Source organism: Oncorhynchus tshawytscha, linkage group LG19 (genome assembly GCF_018296145.1).
Source record: "Oncorhynchus tshawytscha isolate Ot180627B linkage group LG19, Otsh_v2.0, whole genome shotgun sequence".
Lineage (NCBI taxonomy): Eukaryota > Metazoa > Chordata > Actinopteri > Salmoniformes > Salmonidae > Oncorhynchus > Oncorhynchus tshawytscha.
This window is the reverse complement of record NC_056447.1, coordinates 14,498,625-14,520,945: the sequence shown is the minus strand read 5'-3', so window position 1 is coordinate 14,520,945 and position 22,321 is coordinate 14,498,625. Positions and strand designations below refer to the sequence as shown.

Sequence of the window (22,321 nt, the reverse complement as noted above, 5' to 3'; positions counted from 1 at the left end):
TTGTCCCATGATATTCTATGATGGGCAGTGATGGACGGAACCCCAAGACAAGGTTATATCAACACTTATTATCCAAATTTAAGACTAATACTTATTTCTACCCTCACACAATACCGCATCACATTCACAGAAACATATATAAGGAACACACAGGGGAATGAGACAAACGAGGAAAACCAGTTGGCACTGTTTTTAGATTTCAAACCCCTGTCTATATAAACAGGGAAACCCATAACATTGTCAAAATATTACCTAATTAGTTTTCCCAAAACAAAACACACACAGAGTCACACAGGGCATACCTGGCTAGCACATTTAAAGTAATTGGATTTCACCACTTCTGAGGGTCACATAGACAGTTTTCAGAATGAGGTCATTCTTCCAATAGGGCTTCACCAGATTCTGTGATTTACACAGAACCCACAGTCACCCTGACCCCTCGCCCCTACAGACCGCACAAATCCCCACTGATCAATTCAGTGTCAGAACGGCTCTAAGTCGCCAGCAACCGACCAGTGGCAGAGTATCTTTGAGTTTACAAATTCTCAGATTACTCTCCTCTGACTCGGCCCTGCTTACGTCTCTACGGTGTCGCCTCACACAGGACCACACTCAGAGCCTACATAACTGAGTCTTTTCTTAAAAACCCTACTTCGTGTGGTTCGCACACATCTTTCTTTTTTAAACTATGTGAGGGATGTGGTAACCAATCGGCCTTCTTCCTCTCAGATCTTTGGCGGGTCCATCTGATCTGTTCCTGAAGTGTGGTCTCCCTGAGATCACAAGTTTGAGGAATCCCTCGTGCACGATTTACCCAGGTCATCAGGAGAGGTCACCAAGTGAAGACTCACATTCCGTCCTCGTCACCAAATGTGGTGGTTCATTTCTGTATTATCAAATTAGGAAAGACAAAGTCAGAGTTATACTTAAACTGAATCTTTATTTGTGAGAGCTCTACAATTACAATGGCTGGTCGACAATCCAACCTCAGATGATTCGTTGAGAGCTCCGACACAAAGGATACAAAGATCTTTTATAGCAAAGATACACCCCCTTAGTCTACATGACAAACAATAGATGTGTGGAATGGGTCACAATGTGAGACTTGATAAATGAGAAAGGAGTATCACCCAGCCAGATAGCATTTGCTAGGAAGACTGTTAATATTGTACAGTTTGGCCCCTAAAACAAGGCTCTGATCTCGTCCCTGATTCTTCATAGTATAGAAACACCAACTCATTCTATGGCATAAATCAATTGTCAACTCCAGATACCCCTATCTCAAGTAAAACCCATGTCCTTGACCACACGCCTAGACGTGCTCACTGAGGGGAGTGATGGACATCTGTGGATTAGGCGAAGGAGGGGTTGAGGTCAGGAGGTCAGGTCAGTTCCCCTGAAGAAAGAAATAATGGTTTATTATTCTGTTACCCTCTTCCTGTGGAACCATAAGATGTAAGGATTGGAGAGAAGGAGGAGTAGCTAAAGTGGAGTATATATACAGTGCCGTGCGAAAGTATTCGGCCCCCTTGAACTTTGCGACCTTTTGTCACATTTCAGGCTTCAAACATAAAGATATAAAACTGTATTTTTTTGTGAAGAATCAACAACAAGTGGGAAACAATCATGAAGTGGAACGACATTTATTGGATATTTCAAACTTTTTTAACAAATCAAAAACTGAAAAATTGGGCGTGCAAAATTATTCAGCCCCCTTAAGTTAATACTTTGTAGCGCCACCTTTTGCTGCGATTACAGCTGTAAGTCGCTTGGGGTATGTCTCTATCAGTTTTGCACATCGAGAGACTGACATTTTTTCCCATTCCTCCTTGCAAAACAGCTCGAGCTCAGTGAGGTTGGATGGAGAGGAACAGTTGATGTTGAGATGTGTCTGTTACTTGAACTCTGTGAAGCATTTATTTGGTGTGCAAGCTGGTAACTCTAATGAACTTATCCTCTGCAGCAGAGGTAACTCTGGGTCTTCCATTCCTGTGGCGGTCCTCATGAGAGCCAGTTTCATCATAGCGCTTGATGGTTTTTTTTGCGACTGCACTTGAAGAAACTTTAAAAGTTCTTGACATTTTCCCGGTTGACCCATCAACTCACCACCGCTGCCCGCTACGCCACCTGGATATATCTACCCATTCACATTCACTTGTAAATAAATACTCACCTTCTTCCTACTCTCCTTGTCCTGGTCTGCTTCTGGGTTCGATTTTGAAAGAAAGTGACACATGAAGCTCGTTGAGAGAATGCCAATAGTGTGCAAAGCTGTAAAGGCAAAGGGTGGCTACTTTGAAGAATCTCAAATATAAAATATATTTTGATTTGTTTAACACTTTTTGGTTACTACATGATTCCATATGTATTATTTCAGATTTTTGATGTCGTCACTATTGTTCTACAATGAAACATTTTTAAAAATAAAGAATAACCCTTTTATTTATTTTTTTATTTGTATTTTACCTTTAACTAGGCAAGTCAGTTAAGAACAAATTCTTATTTACAATGATGGCCTACCAAAAGGCCTCCTGTGGGGACGGGGGTTTGGATTAAAAAAAAACAATAATAATACAGGACAAAACATACATCACGACAAGAGATACAACACAACACTACATGAAGAGAGACCTAAGACAACATCATAACATAGCATCAACACATGACAACACAGCATGGTAGCAACTCAACAGGACCACAACATGGTTGCAACACAACATGGCAGCAGCACAACACGGTAGCAGCATAAAATATGGTAGAAACATTATTGGGCACAGACAACAGCACAAAGGGCATGAAGGTAGAGACAACAATACATCACGCAAAGCAGCCACAACTGTCAGTAAGAGTGTCCATGATCGAATCTTTGAATGAAGATATTAAGATAAAACTGTCCAGTTTGACAGTTTGCTGCAGCTCGTTCCAGTCGCGAACTGAAAAGACGAGCGACCCAGGGATGTGTGTGCTTTGGGGACCTTTAACAGAATGTGACTGGCAGAACGGGTGTTGTATGTGGAGGATGAGGGCTGCAGTAAATATCTCAGATAGGGGGGAGTGAGGCCTAACAGGGTTTTATAAATAAGCATCAACCAGTGGGTCTTGCGACTGGTATACAGAGATGACCAGTTTACAGAGGAGTATAGAGTGCAGTGATGTGTCCTATAAGGAGCATTGGTGGCAATTTTGATGGCCGAATGATAAAGAACATCTAGTCGCTTGAGAGCACCCTTACCTGCTGATCTATAAATGATGTCTCCGTAATCTAGCATGGGTAGGATGGTCATCTGAATCAGGGTTAGTTTGGCAGCTGGGGTGAAAAACTAGCAATTACAATAGAGGAAACCAAATCTAGATTTAACTTTAGTCTGCAGCTTTGATATGTGCTGAGAGGACAGTGTACCGTCTATCTATACTCCCAAGTACTTGTATGAGGTGACTACCTCAAGCTCTAAACCCTCAGAGGTCGTAATCACACCTGTGGGGTGAGGGGGCATTCTTCTTACCAAAACACATGACCTTTGCTTTGGAGGTGTTCAGAACAAGGTTAAGGGCAGAGAAAGCTTGTTGGACACTAATAAGACTCTGCATATAAATGGATGAGAGCACTTCCTACTGCCTGAGCTATGTTGTTGATATAAATTGTGGGGCCTACGATTGAGTCTTGGGGTACTCCTTTCGTGACAGGAAGTGGCTGAGACAGCAGATGTTCTGACTTTATACACTGCACTCTTTGAGAGAGGTAGTTAGCAAACCAGGCCAAGGACCCCTCAGAGACACCAATACTCCTTACCCGACTCACAATAATGGAATGGTCTACCTTAACAAAAGCTTTGGCCAAGTCAATAAAAACAGCAGCACAACATTGCTTAGACTCAAGGGCAAGTCCCTTGAATGAGTACGTGTGTCCAAACTTTTAAATGGTACTATATGTCTAATATAAAAAACGTACTGCATTTAAGTTGATTGACCACTCTTTTTAAGGGCAGCAAAATGAGCAGGGTTGCACCTCTGGGTGTCTCTGTGGATTTCCTCCTGAGTAGAATGGAACCCCCTTTTACTGTGACACAACGTACATTCAATTATGTATTGTGCAATATGTGAAGAAAAGAAAACAATTGGATTTAAGCTGATTGGACAATCCATAATGGCCGCCAAACAAGGAGCTACGCTCCTCTGGGTGTAAACTGTGGATTTGGAAACTAGAAGTGGTCCTGTGACATAACATACAGCCAATGATGTAAGGTTCATTAAATGATACGAGTACACATACACAAAACATGTTGACCATGTAGGCTGAAAATAAATACATACACTACCGTTCAAAAGTTTGGGGTCATGTAGAAATGTCCTTGTTTTTTAAAGAAAAGCACATTTCCTGTCAATTAAAATAACATAAAATTAATCAGAAATACAGTGTAGACACTGTTAATGCCGTAAATTACTATTGTAGCTGGAAACGGCTGATGTTTAATGGAATATCTACATAGGCGTACAGAGGCCCATTATCAGCAACCATCACTCCTGTGTTCCAATGGCACATTGTGTTAGCTAATCCAAGTTTATAATTTTAAAAGGCTATAGTGAAGAGACAATTCCGGGATGCTGGCCTTCTAGGCAGAGTTGCAAAGAAAAAGTAATATCTCGTACTGACCAATAAAAATAAAAGATTAAGATGGGCAAAAGAACACAGACAGAGGAACTCTGCCTAGAAGGCCAGCATCCCGGAGTTGCCTCTTCACTGTTAATGTTGTTTTGCGGGTACTATTTAATGAAGCTGCCAGTTGAGGACTTGTGAGGCGTCTGTTTTTCAAACTAGACACTCTAATGTACTTGTCTTCTTGCTCAGTTGTGCACCGGGGCCTCTCACTCCTCTTTCTATTCTGGTTAGAGCCAGTTTGCGCTGTTCTGTGAAGGGAGTAGTACACAGCGGTGTACATGATCTACAGTTTCTTGGCAATTTCTCGCATGAAATATCCTTCATTTCTCAGAACAAGAATAGACTGATGAGTTTCAGAATAAATGCTTTTGTTTCTGGTCATTATGAGCCTGTAATCGAACCCACAAATGCTGATGCTCCAGATACTCAACTAGTCTAAAGAAGGCCAGTTTTATTGCTTCTTTAATCAGAACAAATCAAATCAAATCAAATGTATTTATATAGCCCTTCGTACATCAGCTGATATCTCAAAGTGCTGTACAGAAACCCAGACTAAAACCTCAAACAGCAAGCAATGCAAGTGTAGAAGCACGGTGGCTAGAAAAAACTCCCTAGAAAGGCCAAAACCTAGGAAGAAACCTAGAGAGGAACCAGGCTAAAGTAGAGCATTGCAGTAGTCTAACCTAGAAGTGACAACAGTTTTCAGCTGGGCACACATAATTGCAAAAGGGGTTTCTAATGATCAATAAGCCTTTTAAAACGATAAACTTGGATTAGCTAACACAACGTGCCATTGGAACACAGGAGTGATGGTTGTTGATAATGGGCCTCTGTACACCTATGTAGATATTCCATTAAAAATCAGCCGTTTCCAGCTACAATAGTCATTTACGACATTAACAATATCTACACTGTATTGCTGATCAATTTGATGTTATTTAAATTGACTTTTTTTTTGCCTTTCTTTCAAAAACAAGGACATTTCTACGTGACCCCACATTATTGAATGGTAGTGTTTATATATAATAATATCTTAACTAAATACTTTGAACGTATTTGTATTCTAAGTAATTTCGCCAAAATTATACATTTACAAAAATGTACAGGACAGGATTTATTCTAAAGCATCACAAAAATATGCAACCCGGAAGTAATTAGTTATTCTTGCCTGTTACACGTTGGTCTACGTAATTAAAATAATCTGTGCTACAATAGCAGCACGAAAATAGACACTTGTTGTCTTTTCTCGTTTTATCTCTGTTCGTTTTACTTTATTTTCCCTCGCCGTAATTAGTATTTAGTTGTTATCAATTTACTTTAGTGTTTGTAGTTCACATTTGAAATTGATTAGAACGACGTAATCACAGTGAGGGTTTACGTGGCTAGCTAGGCTAACAAGTGAGGCTAGCTAAACTAGAAACGCCAGGTGCCTTGTTTAGCAGGTTGAGATAGGTACTTAGTTTTGCTAAATTCAAATTAGCAAGTGAGTCAACTACATTTTGAACCGTCGTATTTTATGAAGACATGTAACGCCTGGTTATGGTTGACGTTTCTGGAAACAGCTAGCTAGTAGCTAGGTAGCCTGTCATACTTTTCATTCTGGCTGGGAATATTGAGCTATCCACCCAACCTTAGCTAACCATTCACCACCTGGCAAAAAATCACCATGGACTTCGAAAATGTCTTGTCGATCGCCTCCCAAAACCAGGGCCTCAGTAGTGTACCGGTGAGAATAAAGCTTTTGTTAAAATATTTCTAAAAAATACAACGGTATGTTTACAACCATTAGCTAACTAGTCTGGTCAATGTCTCCATAGCTTTTACTAACTCTGCTAAGTGACATCCACGTTGGCTGTCATTCGTCGAGATTGCTGGCCAGAATAGGTGCTAGCTACCCATTCGTTTGGAATGTTTTCTAGATTGTTAACCATGTTGGTAGTGCCTAGTGGTGGGCCCGGTCTTATAACTTTGGACTTAGCCTTATGACATAAGTTATGTTCCCTATACATACATCTTTTAAAACTTGGTGGTATGTATTCACATAGGTATCTAGTGACATATTTATGGACATAATAGCAGCTATTGTAGCCTTGTTTGAGAATATCATGTTTTCCCATGTATAGGCTGTGAAAAACAAAAAAAGCATTATTGCCTGCCTTGTGTATCCCAACTCGTTTTTTAAATGAGTAATTTCCCAAACGACTAGTAGGTTGCACAACTAACCATCCCATGTTAATCTATATTTATCAATCTTTTCATTTCACATTTCTTTGCAGAAGCGGTACAGTTTACAAACTGGACCACCCAAAAAGGACCCTAAAGTGAAAGGTGTCAACTCAGCAGCTGTGCAGGCTTTCCTAAAGAAACAAGAGATGGAGAGTAAAAAGAAAGGTTTGTTTTTAAATCAATGTATCTGTATTTAGTAAAGTAGTGTGAAATTATGTTGCTTGTTAATGCCGATGCATATAATATTCTAATGTTGGGTTAATTGAAATGTGTTGTAATGTTTCCACAGAGGCCATGAGTATGAAAAAGAAAGAGGGGCTTCTCGCCAAAAGGGTGGAGCTAAAGTCTGACCGCAAGGCTCGAGCGATGGCATCCCGAACCAAGGACAACTTCAGGGGCTACAACGGCATCCCTGTGGTGGAGGAACCCAAGAAGAGGAGATCAAAGGGGGAGAGGGGCGAAGAGCAGCAGAGGAGTGACACTTACGACGAAGATGATGAGGACACGTATGAATATGCGCAGACTGACTCTGAGCCCGAGTCAGAACCGGACCCGGAACCCCAGATACCCAGACAGGCTGTTCCCAACTCCAAGCCCTCAAAGAGACCCAGCGGACCATCTAAACCCGCCCCTCTACCCATGAACTTTGCCGAGCTGCTCAAACTGGCCCAGAAGAAGCAGTTTGAGCCAGTGGAGGTGAAAGCCAAGCCGAGCAAGAAGGGAGAGCCGGAGAGGCTGCGGACGGCCGATGAGATACGTGAGCTGGACCTGGAACGCAAGGCTAAGCGGCTTGATAAAGGTAGCAGAGACTCCAGACCCCAGGAGAGAGAACGAGATAGAGATGGGGACATAGATAGGAACAGAGATAGAAGAGACAAATCCCAGGCCAGCTCAAGCTCCTCAAGGAAAAGCACTTCTGACAGAGATGTAAGGAACGGGAAGCAGCCACACAAGAGCTTGTCGGAGAGGCCCGTCCCCAGTGGGTCGGGGAGGAAGCCAAAGCCCCTGCTGCCATCTTGCTCGTCGAGCGAAAGAAGCCACCATGGTTCTGCCAAGCCGTCTCAGGACAGAGACAGAGACCGAGATAGAGAAAGGTCCAAAGCAAAACCTTCTCAGAGCTCCTCTTCCAGCTTGTCAGGTGCCTTAAGCAGAAAAGCCCCCACCAAAGGAGCCTCCTCTCAGGTCTCAGCCAAAACCCCCACACCCAGGCCCACTTCAGCAGGCCACAAACCCACTGCCACAAGTGACCTTAACACCCCCAGGAAGGGAAACGCCTCACTAACTCCAGGGCGACCCGGCAGCTCCGGGATGAGACCCAGCACAGCTCTGAGTTCCGTCCAGGCTAGACCACAGGGTTTGGGCCAAAGCAGGCCACAGCAAGGGGGCTCTTTGGGGCAGGCTCGAGCCAGCCAGGGCAGCTCAGTGAGGGGAGGACCCACCGGAGGACCCTCCAGGCCCGGAAAGGGAGTACCGGCACGACCTGGTGGTAGCTCCACGGCAAGACCAGCGAGTAACGAACAGATGAGACCCACTGCAGTCGGTCCTCTCAGGCCAGGAGGGCCACCTCAGGCCAAGCCGGGTGGAGGTGGTGTCCAAGGTCGCCCTGGTGGCGGAGGGGTCAGACCTCCAGGGAACGCACCCAGTCGGCCTGGGGGTGGGGGACCCGTGCCCAGGCGGCCAGCCAGCAGTATGGGCTCCGGGCCTGGGAGACCCAAATGCACTTTGGTGGCCGAGACCATCTCATCCAAGACCTTTGGTGGAGGCAGGGGAGCGCCACCTAGTAGGCCAGGCATGCCACCTAGTAGGCCAGGCATGCCACCTAGTAGGCCAGGCATGCCACCTAGTAGGCCAGGCATGCCACCTAGTAGGCCAGGCATGCCACCTAGTAGGCCAGGCATGCATCCCAGCTCAATGATGAGACCTCAAGGTAAGGACCAGAAGGAGAAAATATTAGACTTGACATCAAGCTAATCTAAAATATTTATTAAAGGATGTCACTCCATGACAATACAGAATAAACAAGTACTAATATAAAACGCATTTGGGGGATAAAAACACGATAATAAATAATAATAATAAAGCTAGGGTCTTGGCGTGCAGTGCTGTGTGGAAGACATGAGCACTGCAAATCTGGGGAATAATGAAGAGACAAAAACAGGCAAATCCTTGCTGAGGACCTGATTCAGTGCAAACAGCCATAGGTGCTTCTACAAAGTATTGACTTAAGGGTGTGAATAATGTAAATGAGATTTCTGTATTTCATTTTTAATACACTTGCTAAAATTTCTAAAAACATGTTTTCACTTTGTCATTATGGGATATTGTGTGCAGATGGGTGAGAAAATATATTTAAACAATTTTAATTCAGGCAGTATCACAACAAAATGTGGAATAAGTCAACAGGTATGAAGACTTTCAGAAGGCACTGTATCGAAATATACTTCACTTGGGGCTGGTTTCCCGAACAGATCAAGCCTAGTCTTGGACTAAAAGGCACTTTCAATTGAGAATCTTCATTGAGCATGCTTTTTAGTCCAGGACTAGGCTTAATCTGTGTCTGGGAAACCAGCCCATTGGATGAGAAATACTTCAAGAATGATGTGCAACATACTATTCTATATGTAGTCAATTACAATGATCATCTAGAATGGTCAGTAGAGCTTGGATGATCAACTGAAAATGATCAACACTGACTAAACCGACCATTTATCGAGGCCATTTTACTGAAGTCGTAAAAAAAAGTAGCTTTTACTTGAATGTGAGGTTTTAGAAGGAAAGAGGACAACGTCTTCTAATATGGGCTGGGCTATTGCTAACAGGACAATTGATTACATTTTAAAATAGTAGGAGTAGTTTTAATGGTAATTTAAACTCTATGGTAATTTTCCATGAAAGATTGTGGGACTTAAGTGTTTTTTTGGTAGTAGAATAATTTGAAAAGGTTTTACTTAAGCGAAGCAGTTAAACATAGTCAGTAACATTTAGTAAAGTAATTGGTCTGATTACTTTGATAGACTACTATGTCAACCTTATTACTTTTGATGAATGGGCAGTTAGATCACACATTTCATCAGAAATAATCACTGACTACTACACTTTTATACACTCTCCTACTAGAATATGACAGTATATGAACTAATAATGGAGTACACAAGTGAAGTTGTAAATTAAAATGTTTTAAAGTATTTTATCACTATGGTTTGAACAATAGCAGGATGTTCTTGAAGTCCTCTCTGATCCTCCTCCAGCCCAGTGGGAAGAAAGACCCACTGGCAGGAGAGGGGCACCCCTTCCCTCGGAGCACCTCTGCCCCCAGGGGGACACAAGTCGAGTTGAATTTGAATCAACTTTAAGTTATAAACAAAGAAAATTGAAAGAATTTGCAGGAAATGTTCATGGCATGATTTTTGTCTGATTTATGTAGTTGGATAGGGATTATTCTTTGGACCTGTTAGGGTCTGACACACACACTTTTCTTTCCTATGTTCAAATACTATAATTGTGTGTGAGGGTACATGTAGTGGTATTCCGTAAGAAAAGGGGAGATTTTTCACACATTGGAATACAATAGACAAACAATCAAAACAATGCCTCAAACATTCATATCCTCAAACATTCATATTCGTAATGTGATTTTTGGATACTTGCCTTTAACCAATAGATTTGTGGACAAAATGGAGCTGCAAATGAGACAAAAGTACGTTTCTCATGCACAAAACATAAATATTTTAGCTACAGCAGGTTAATTAGCCTAAATGCTATTATTTAGCCCTCATTAGCCCTACCCTTTTGTCCTATAATCAACTACTTTAGATTTAGTGTTCATCAGTATCTTTTAGTATCTGTAATGATCCTAGTGTATTTAAAAAAAAATACAAATAAATCTATAAGCTAACTTGGCAAACCATGTCTATGATAGCTAGCTAGCTAACTTGCAAATAAACATTTTTCTACATGCGCAACACACACACACACACATCAATATTATGGTCCCTAAACATGTCCACATAACGTTTGTCCACATAACGTTTATCAACAAAGTCAGATGACTGTTTGTGGCTAAAAAGCAAACCACCCTCTGCTGGACAGATGTCCCTAACACATTTATACATTTTCTGTGGGGTGCATATGAAAACCTGGTAATTTGTGTGAACCACAGGAACTGATTTGTCATTGAAATAAAATTGTACAAAAAGGCTCTTCCTGACTTTCTCTGGTCAAACTGGAAGTTGTTTAAAAAAGCTGAGAGGAAAAGTTGTTGTTATTACTAAAACGGCTGTATTGTTTGATTGGCCGAAGATATTTATGTTCAGATCTGAGTGGCAGAGAAGTAGAGGAAGATTTCATGTTTTGTCTAAGTTGTTGGGAAAGTGGTCAAAATGACAGTAGGCTGCTTTGTAGTTTACATTTAATTGAGAAGCCTTTCCATCTTTACCATTAAAAGGTTATCAGCATCATCACTAAAGATGTCTGCACTTTGTGTTATATGTGGGCACCGCACACACACAGACAGGGTCTTGTGTGTGCCATTTCAGAAGGTTGCAGGAAAATATGAATCACTGATACATTTTGTTCATGTCTTATGATTAACATGGGCAAATTTAATACATTTTCTAAATAAAATATATTTAGGGGGGTTTACTAAGCTATATGAAATTGTTATAAAATGGTCATGCCAAGGATCATTTAGCTTTTTTGATTTTGAATTTTAACAGCACTTAAGGTATAATGAAAATGTGTATGTGTGTGTGTAATATATATGTGTGTGTATATATTTTTTTTAAGAAACATTGAATTTGACGTTACTGCTATTATCCCATAGAAACGCATTGAATAACAGATTCACAACATGGAATAACAGTCTCCAAAAAAGCTTTATAGTTTAAAAAGTATAAAATATATCAAAGTTGTATGATAGCACAGTATTCCAGGCCGGTCTACACGTTTGGAAGTTTGAATGCCTTTCTAGCTTAAACGGCATAAGAAGAGTAGCATTTCAAAGAATAACTATGTCAGAAGTATGAAAGATTTAGAGTGGGGACGTTTGCTGTCGCAAGTCCCACTAAAAAGTAACTGGTGCTTATACATTTTTAAAATGTATCGTTAAATTTACCAGTATGATAATTCAGTAAATGGATTTTGATATGTACTTTTGTACATATTGCCCAGCTCCAATAGACAGCCTCCCTTCCCCGTCCTAGACCTCTCTTACACGGGCACATTTTCCAGGGTGTGTTCACTAGGAAGTAAGCGGACCGAAACGGGAAGAGAGTACCTGGATTTGTCCAATAAACACTTGTTTTTGTTTTCCGTTGCAAAAGGTGTTGCTAGTGTGCAAAATGTTTTACCACTGTGTGCACTAATGAATACACCCCTGTTTTCCCCAGGCATGATTCGTTCACCAATCACCTCGGCCTACAAGAGGAAGTATGAGGACGAGGAGGACGAGGAGTATGACTCTGAGATGGAGGACTTCATCGACGATGAAGGGGAGGACCAAGACACAGTCTCCAAACACATCAAGGAAATCTTTGGCTACGACCGGACCAAGTAAGGCTCTCACACAGTCTGGTTGTACTAACCTTGTGGGGACACAATTGATTCCCATTAAAAATACTATTTTCCATAACCCTAACCCCAAAACCTTAACCTTTAACACCAGTTCTAACCCTAAACCACCTAGAAGCACACACACCCACACACTGTCAAGGTTTTCTCCAAATAACCCTAGAAATGTAATGGCTGTTTTTGAGGTTGTCTATAGTTATGTCCTCTTGTTTGAAATTCCCAGTTAACTGCATTTCACCAGTGTTTAAGCTTTTTGAAGTCACACAAAACCACTTGGTGTAGCTTGTGGTTTGTTCCATTCCACAAAATGTGTTTTGTGTGCTTTTCTGCCCTAGATACAAAGAGGAGAGTGACTATGCATTAAAATTCATGGAAAGCAGTTGGAGAGACCAGCAAAAAGAGGAGGCTAGGAGGTAAGCCATTGGTGAGGGGAGATGAGACCACTGGGGTGTTCTAGGACTGGTCCAAAAACAACCCCTAGTCCCTATCCCTTTGGTGTACCCATCAACCTATTGTTTAAATTGATTATGCCCTTTCAAATCTGCTAATATCCCAGGAGAAGGGGCTATGGGTTTGGATCCGGCACTGGAATGTTGTTCTCTTTATGACAATTGACAAACCCAAAGGGTTTGTGTCCACCTTACTTGAGTATATATTACACACAGTTTCGTCAGCCTGTGATTGTCAAACAAATAACTGTCGGTCTCACGGTAATTGACCGTTAATTAACATCAACACATTTAGCATCTCCTGGCTTCCACAAGCCATTTTAAAACGTTGAATAAATCCATGTAATATAGCCTACACCTTCACAATAAATCCATTATTTTAGACGGGTCTAAAGAAGCATGATATGAAGAAAATGTAGTCTATTTCAGAAGCAAAGCATAACATACTCTGAGTTGTCCTTATGTTAGGTCCTGATCTGGCTATGCCAAATGGCTGTGGGCTATACTAGTTCATTTAGCAGACAGGTTTTGCTTAGAATTCTGTGGCATTATTTGATATTGTTCTGTAGTATTAAGAATTCAATTGAACTAAGCTGAATAAAATAGAAAGGATATTTTCTCCAAACGATTTGAGGGAGTGCGCACATGCAGCTATTCTGTGTTGAGCGCCGGTTAACAAAGAAATAGGTACCCCGATATGCTTAATTTAGATATAAATTAATGTAACTTTCGTTATTTTACAAACATTGGGCTATATGTTTAGATTTTTCATACATTGTAAGGTTGCATGATGAGGCTCTAATGATGATTTGAAAAAAGTTGCTTGAAAGGCATGAGCTTTGCTTTTTTTTGCACAGGCTGTACACACTAGAGGTTGACCGATTTATGATTTTTCAACGCCGATACCGATTATTGGAGGACCAAAGAGCCGATACCGCTTCAATCGGCTGATTAAAATATATATATAAAAAAAAAAATTTTGTTGTAATAATGACAAGTACAACAATACTGAATGAACACTTATTTTAACTTAATATAATACATCAATAAAATCAATTTAGCCTCAAATAAATAATGAAACATGTTCAATTTGGTTTAAATAATGCAAAAACAAAGTGTTGGAGAAGAAAGTAAAAGTGCAATATGTGCCATGTAAGAAAGCTAACGCTTAAGTCCCTTGCTCAGAACATGAGAACATATGAAAGCTGGTGGTTCCTTTTAAATACCGATTTCCGATCGGCCATTCCGATTAATTGGTCGACCTCTAGTACACACTCCAATAGTCTCTCATTCATGTGGTAGTAGGCTATAGGCGCAAATGTTCTATTAGCGGAAAACACCATTATCAAAAGTGACCTCTTGTAATGCTTTTATTATAAATGTGCATTTTTATGGTGACATAGTCATCCGGGTTAGGGGATGGTTTGGCCGGGGTGGGTCGTCATTGTAAATAAGAATTTGTTCTTAACTGACTTGCCTAGTTAAATAATAAATGCACTTAATAGTGAATGGAGGATGCTTTTCCCCGTGTTTTATTTTCATGCCAGCCAGGTAGGCTACACACCTGTTGTAAATATAAGCAATGTGCTTAATTTGAGGAATAAAAATAGAAATAAATATACTTGGTCTAGCTGATGGGATCCTCCTCTTTATTAGTGGCCATCACTCTGTTATCTCCCGCAATTGCAAAGCATAGAAATGTTGCGCAACATGAGCTCATGAAGTGTTTATTAGATTTTCGAATGCATTTGCATTGATGCCAGAGTGATTAGAGGGACAATATAATGCTGAGTACCAGGCAGTTAGCAAGTTTGGTAGGCTACTAATGACCATCGTCAGCATCAGAGCTTGGAGAAGACTAATTACCATGACTAAACAGTCACATGGAATTTGACTGCCTTCATGACTCATGACCGCTGGTGTGGTGGTAAAGTGGTCACTACAACAGCCCGATTCCCATCCTCTAGATGGTACTGTTATGCTCCTGAAATTGCCGGTAATAGGTTACATCAATTTATATGACCATTTCTACTGATCTGCGTGCCCATTCTTTTCATATAGAATAAGCCAGTATGAGTCATAATGCCCATAAAACCTAGCGGTCAGACAAGGAAATGGTTCCATTCATTTTCCCCATAGGGAATTATAGAAACACTTAAAATAAGTGCCGTGTTTCGTTTAGGCGTGACGTTTTGATAACTGTGTCAATCTCTCAAGGACAAGGTGACTTTTATCAATATATTAGTCACCTTGTCCGAGAGAGATTTACATGGTAATCAAAACGTCACGCCAGGGTAAGCCTACACAAAACACAGCCCTTTATTTGAAGTTTTTCAAAAATTCCCTAGGGGAAAACTGAATGGTGGAAAAAACGATTGGAACCATTTCCTTGTTTGACTACTAGGTATTATGGCACCTCCACTGTGGGGCTCTATGCACATTTTCATGGAACTGTTTCATTTCAATTATAGTAATGTTTTTGCCATGTGGTTAATCTAAAATCTATCTAAATCTAAATGAAATTCATACAAATCTAAAAGTTAAAATGAATCATAAGCATTTACCTGTACCTGCGATAACATCTTCAAAATGTGTACACAACCAAAACAATTTTATTTAGATTTTAATGCAAGAGCGCCCGCCTCTGCACAATAGATATATTGTATAATACACCGTGAGCCATGAGAAGCTAAAGAACTTAGTGCAGAACACAGAGATATAGTGTATTCAGACCTCTTGACTTATTCCACATTTTGTTACGTTACAGCCTTATTCTAAAATATATATTTTTAAATTCCCCTCATCAATCTTCACACTATACCCCATAATGAGAAAGCAAAACAGGTTTTTAGACATTTTCGCAAATGTATTAAAATTTAAAACTGTAATATCACATTTACACAAGTATTCAGACCCTTTACTCGGTACTTTGTTGAAGCACCTTTGGCAGCGATCACAGCCTCAAGTCGTCTTGGGTATGACGCTACAAGCTCAGCACACCTGTATTTGGGGTTTCATTGTTCTCTGCAGATCCTCTCAAGATCTGTCAGGTTGATCGTCTCTGCACAGTTATTTTCAGGTCTCTCCAGAGATGTTCAATCAGGTTCAAGTCCAGGCTCTGGCTGAGCCACTTAAGGACATTGAGACTTGTCCCGAAGCCCTCAGTTGTCTTGGCTGTGTGCTTAGGGTCATTATCTTGTTGGAAGGGGAACCTTCACCTCAGTCTGAGGTTCTGAGTGCTCTGGAGCAGGTTTTCATCAAGGATTTCTCTGTACTTTGCCCTGTTTATCTTTCCCTGAACCCTGACTAGTATCCCAGTCCATGCCGCTGAAAAACATCACCACATCATGATGTAAATCTCAGAGTAGGCTCTTCTGTTCCTCTGAAATAAACTACATTTTCTTCATATCATGCTTGTTTAGACTGGTCTAAAATATATAATAGATTTATTGTGAAGGTATAGGCTATATTATATGGATTTCAGACTTTTTAAAATGTAGATGTTCCTAAGTCAGTGGCTTGTATGTAATGGAAGCCAGGAGATGCTAAATGTGTTTGTTAATTAAGTAATTTACTTTGAGACTGACAGTTACTTGCTTGACAATCGCTGACTGATGAAACGACGTGACTGCCACAGCCCTAATCTAGACAGGTGTGTGCCTTTCCAAATCATGTCCAATAATTGAATTTACCACAGGTGGACTCCAAGTTGTGGAAACATCTCAAGAATGATCAATGGAAACAGGATGCACCTGAGCTCAGTTTTGAGTCTCATAACAAAGGGTCTGAATACTTATGCAAATGTAATTTTTTTTTTCTTTTCTTTTTGATCAATTTTCCAAAACTTTTTTCGCTTTGTCATTGAGGTACTGTGTGTAGATTGAGGATTTTTTGGGTGTTTTATACATTTTAGAAAAAGGCTGTAACGTAACAAAATGTTAAAATGTCAAGGGGTCTGAATACTTTCCGAATGCGCTGTAGGCTTATATACCGATGCAAGTAACTTCCCTTGCTAACTAGGTACAAATATCCTACATAAAGCCTACAAACCAAAACATTACAAATATCTTCTTTTTTTTTAAATCATAGAAATGATGTTGCTTACGGATGGCAGTTCATGTTCTTTCAATCGCATCTCTCTACTCCGCTTATCTGAAACGAACTTGAAACGTATCAATGAAGCTCTTGTTAGTAGATGGGGCAAACCCGATTTTGGTGATTTCTGATATCATCAAAATAAAACAATCACAGCATTTTTTTGGACTCATTCAGCAGTTTTTAGCTGATTACAAAACTATTGGAAATTATTTTTGAAAGTCAAATTTTATATTCCTAAAACTTAAGTTGAAAAGCATGCTGTCACTGCTTCCAAAAGATATATTGATCAATAGCCCTATGCCAAAACACAGCTTTAACGTGTCCAAATCGATAACCAATATGCAGAAACAGTTTGATATATTGAAAACCTATGATCAAATGTGCAATTATAATATTACTTGTATTTTTTTAATCAAGCACCTTATAAACTGTCACAAGCACATAAATCCTGGTTGTTTTGACAAGTGTCAATGAATCACTTATATTGATTTAAATCTGGTTGTACACAACTAAAAAGACATGAAGTGGGAGATATGTTTTACCTCACTGGTTAGAGGAGAAGCTGCAGAAGACCGTTAGCTACATTTCATAGTATTGTATTTTGATACGGGGGTCGCCGAAAGAGAAACACAACACTGTTTTGTCAATTACTCATATCCTGTTGAAATCAATAGAACAAGAGGGGGAAAATCCATTTGCGCGTCCTGATAAAACTAGCACAGTTCAAAAACGACACAATCTGGGAATAATTTATATATCACTCGTAGAGGACAGCCAGCTACATTTTGAAGTGTTGCATTTTGATTGAAGTGGATCACCAACGCAGTAAGTTTAACAATACTTTTTTGTTAATCAGTCATCATTACATATTGAAATCAATAGAACTGGGACAAAACGTTTGGGTTGAATGCACTGTTTAAACATACATTATACGAAGGTCACACGGAAACGGAATAACCTATACATGGTTGATTAAATGAGAATTTGTAGAACGCTTCAATCTATATTTTGGAATGGCGGATGTTGATTTTGGAAGCTGCCATCATGGAAAGGGTTACAAACCACAACGAATCACAACCCACCATAGGATATCAACAGTGACAACGATTGGCTGCTATTTAAGTGATAGTTGACAGTCAAATATGTGTATTGGTGTGTGGCCAGAGACTTACAGAGAGACCGCCCCAAATGATTTGTGCCATTTGAGAAAATAAATTATAGCTGCGTTCTAACATGCTGACCAAACCGGACACGCGCGCCAACGCCTGCATGTTATTTTGTTCATCCACACCAGAAGCGATCAGGACATGCAGGTTGAAATATCAAAATAAACTCAAACCAATTATATTAATTTGGGGCCCGGTCAAAACATTAAACATTTGTCAATTTAGCTAGCTTTCTGTTGTTAGCTAATTTTTCCTGGTACATTAACATTGGGTTATTATTTCACCTGAAATGCACAAGGTCCTCTACTCCGACAATTAATACACAGATAAAACGGTAAACCGAATTTGTTTCTCGTCATCTCTCCTCCTTCCTTAAGGCTTTTTCTTCTTTGGACTTTATATGATGGTTAGCAACCACATTTTTCAGTGCATTACTACAACTGACTGGAGTGTGGACGTCAGTTCATCTTACAATCACCCACGTGGGTATACGATCCTAAAAACCAATTTAGAAGATAGCACGTGGGTATATGCTCCTAAAAACCAATGAGGAGATTTGAGAGGCAGGACTTGCAGAGCATTGAGCGACACAAATTGAACCAACTTTTATTTGAGCACCTGGCCACGCAGATGCTCGCTGTGACGCGTGAGCAGTGTGGTTGCAATTGTTGAATAACATACATTCATTTTGCAATGCAAGTGGTGTGGTCAGCATGTAAGTTCTGTGACCCCCAGCGTGTATGACAAAATCAAGAGTAGAAAACAAAAGATATTGATCTGTTTTATGTAATTAATCTTGTCATCATGTTGACTATAAACTTTTATACTAACATCATCAATCTGAGGTAAAAAAGGTTGTGTAATTCCAAGGGATGTAACTATTCACCGATAGGCATCGGTCCCCAGTTCAAATGTTTAAGATATGAGTAGTACCTCAAACCGATCTTAATTTGCAACATTCTATCACTATTCTGGGCCCTCAGAGTTTCCTGCCCCAGTGAGCTCCAGACACATAACCTTATTTGCGCAAGGGATAAAATACCCGATTACTTCTTATGACGTGTGTCCACTGGATCGGATCACGTCATTTTCCCTTTCACACCAAGGCTCAGTGGTTAACTCTTTCCAGCTCTCTCCCTTTCGTGTTCAAATACAGTGAGAAACTATTGTCATTTTCAGTAGATGTAAAAACACACTTTGTTTACTTGCTGTTTGAGGTGAAGAAAAAATTACTTTGAGAAGCTCCACAGTTTAGTGGTGGTGGGTTAAGACAATCAGAAATACTATCAGAAATCCATCCCCAAAGGACTTGCCTAGTTAAAGGTTAAATAAAATTTAAAAAAGACATCTCTACATTTGCCCAAAGGCCTGCTTCTATGCGTAATCAGGTGCTCACCCTCAACATTGACAGGAGCGGTCCAAACAAAACACAATGAATAAATTGACAAAACTCATAAATGGAATGAAATAAACCCAGACTTGTTTCTCACAAGTGTAGTATAGGTTGTGAGCTCTGCAAACAACATGTCCACTCTGACAATCGAAATGGTTACCAACTGCAATAATATATTAAATGCATTAACAGAAATTACCATAACCAAACAAAGAAATGGTGATTAATGGTAAATGTACTACTGGTAATGGGGAGTTGATAGACACTAACAATCAAAAGGCAAACAATTCAAAAAATAAAGTTATGAAACAATGAATTGGCGGGAGAGAGCGCATTCTGGAGAGAGAAACACCTTGTGCATTTTAGCCACACTCCCCTTGTTGCAACATTTAAAATTATACCCAATACAAGTTGTCTTCACGCATACTGTAGGCCTAAGGAATACTTCACAAATGGTGTCAGGTCCAAAGCAGTAGCCATTATGGAAAACCAATGTAACTTATTTTCTCATTCTCCATTTTATCAAATTGCTTGGCGTGCCAAGGCGAATCTGGCAGGCGTGCCTTACATTACCGATGGAGTTTGCCGCCTCTGCAGTGTATTAGTCCACTGAGACAGGCGGGAATCAGACAGGCTTCTCATGTGCCATAAAATAAACAATTTGCAACTGCTCCATTAAAAAAATCTGTTGACCATTCAATTAAATGGGGTCAGCCCTATTGTCATTACTACAGTCGTGGTAGAGGGTTCCATAGAGAAATGCCTGCAGGTGGAAGTGTTTGTCTATTGCAGGGGTGGCCAACCCAGGTCCTGGAGGGCTGCAAGTGTTTTTAGCCTGATTCAAATAATCCACTAACTGTAGTGTTCCTTTTAGATGTCCACACGTTTTATCAGGTATGTTACAGCTGGGCTGGTTCGAAACCAAAGCCTGCACACACTGCAGCCTTCCAGAACCAAAACTTGCCTCAGTCCATTGCTTTTTTGCCAGATCATGGATTCAACTCACTCACTCCTGTGTTCTGCCTCTCTGTGTGTGCGCTGTCTCTGCTCTCCTGTGCTATGCCCCCTGAGCCTCACCCTGTCCTGTTAGCCTGAAAATGGCCGTCTTCGAAGATCAGGAAGAGGAGAGACTAGAGGGGGAGGATCTCAAACAGAATATGGCCAAGAGGAAGAAAACAAATTGAAGCCTTAGAAACAAAATCCCTTGTTCCATCTTTGACTAGAAAACAAAGGGAAGCCCACTTAAGCTAGACAGTGGTTGTCTGCATGTGTTAACACATCTTCTCTGTTTTGTTTTTCTCTCCACTTCTCCCAGTTTACGCCTGGGTATCAAGGAGGATGAGGAAGAGTTGCGCTTGGAGGAGGAAGAGATGAAAAAGAAAATGTCAATGAATGCGAAACGGAAAAAAGTTTGAGGACACTAAGTTTAACACAAACACACTGCAGCCATTTCCTGGGGGGGGAATTTGCCCCTAGATGTCAGTTTAGCATTTTCCCCGCTAGTGGTAAGGATTGGGGAGGGGAAGATGACCCTAAATCTGCACCTAGGGAAAACTTCACCCTGGAGTGGAATGGGGTGGTCAGACCAGTAGCCACTTGCTTCTGTTACATTATTTATTTTTCCCGTTGGAAAGGGGTAGGGTTGCACTATCAAGTCTTTCAGTCTTTTCCTAGCTGAGCCGCAGAGAGACGATTTAATATAATACCGATCATGACCTATTTTTGAAACCCATAGAAAATGACAGAGCTATCATGTAAAGTGTGATTGCCTTGCCAAGTTGTGAGTGGCAATCATGTTGTATTTTTCCCCATACAGAACCAAAAACCCACTGGTCCATTTTTTAAATGTATTCTTCTTTAATGTAAAGGGGCAGTCAGCAGTTGAAACAATAAAGCAGTGTCCCCGCCTCTTGTTTCAGTAATGCTGTGGGATGGGGCTGGAGAAATGTAACCACTCTCAAATTCATAGGCTATGGATGCAAGGGCTGGCCATCCATGATATCAAAATTATAGTTTTAACCATGTTTTGATTCTATATAGTGTTTGTTTACATTTACTTTGTTTCCAAACATTGGAGTAAAACAAGCTTATATTTTGTGTTCTGTGTGGATATGACAGTTGAACTAAACTCATGAGGCATATTCCTCAAGAATCAGTGGGTACATATCATTAATTTATAAATCAGAAAATGTATGTAGCAACTGCAGATTGCCCCTTTAATGATGGAGAAAAAGAGACATTGCCAGAGACATTTCATGAAACATGTTGCTATTTTCTTGTTAAAAATATTTGACATAACTTGTTGGCTGATGGTTTTCATTTGCTTGTGTGGTGTGCCTTTGCTGTTTTTCCCCCAGTGTTATATTTTAATCCCTAGAACAATGTGATCCTATTTGTTAATTTATCAGCCTGACTCTGCTAATTTAAATAGAAATGTATCTATAATTTCTCGTCCTTTTATAGGACAAAATAGCATTCATTTCATACTGAAGCAAATAAAATCTCTCAATGTGGTGGAAAACACGATTGAAAGGAATAGTGAATATTGTATGAATGTTCACCAATTTGACAATGTTATAGGCAAAATGAGTGTTGTCCATGACCATGCAGATATTATTTATATTCAAACACGAGATATTTCTCATTCTGATGATATGAAGATGTAGGTGAGCTGCTCGGGATTATCACATCGATTACAAAAAAATATTGTCACTTTTGAACATATGCTTCCTCTAATAATAGGTTAACTGAAACGAAGGTATTC

General features: G+C 40.2%; 1 protein-coding gene across 2 annotated transcripts; it reads left to right on the top strand.

Annotated features, from left to right (window-relative positions):
- The first annotated feature begins 5,819 nt into the window (after window positions 1–5,819).
- Window positions 5,820–21,855, top strand: spty2d1 (SPT2 chromatin protein domain containing 1). Of its 2 annotated transcripts, XM_024379155.2 has the most exons (7): window positions 5,820–6,383; window positions 6,934–7,048; window positions 7,173–8,730; window positions 8,773–8,810; window positions 12,271–12,433; window positions 12,787–12,864; window positions 20,873–21,855. In XM_024379155.2, the coding sequence occupies exons 1-7, from the start codon at window positions 6,324–6,326 to the stop codon at window positions 20,970–20,972; spliced, it is 2,112 nt and encodes a 703-aa protein (XP_024234923.1). In that variant the 5' UTR covers window positions 5,820–6,323; the 3' UTR covers window positions 20,973–21,855. The 2 variants fall into 2 exon arrangements, with proteins under 2 accessions (XP_024234923.1, XP_024234922.1); XM_024379154.2 differs by having other exon boundaries at window positions 7,173–8,810.
- Window positions 21,856–22,321: the final 466 nt, after the last annotated feature.

Coding starts and splice junctions, on each gene's coding strand:
- spty2d1 (XM_024379154.2), top strand. CDS start 6,324: ATGGACTTCGAAAATGTCTTGTCGATCGCCTCCCAAAACCAGGGCCTC. Junction 6,384..6,933: donor AGGGCCTCAGTAGTGTACCG/GTGAGAATAAAG, acceptor ATTTCTTTGCAG/AAGCGGTACAGTTTACAAAC. Junction 12,865..20,872: donor CAAAAAGAGGAGGCTAGGAG/GTAAGCCATTGG, acceptor CACTTCTCCCAG/TTTACGCCTGGGTATCAAGG.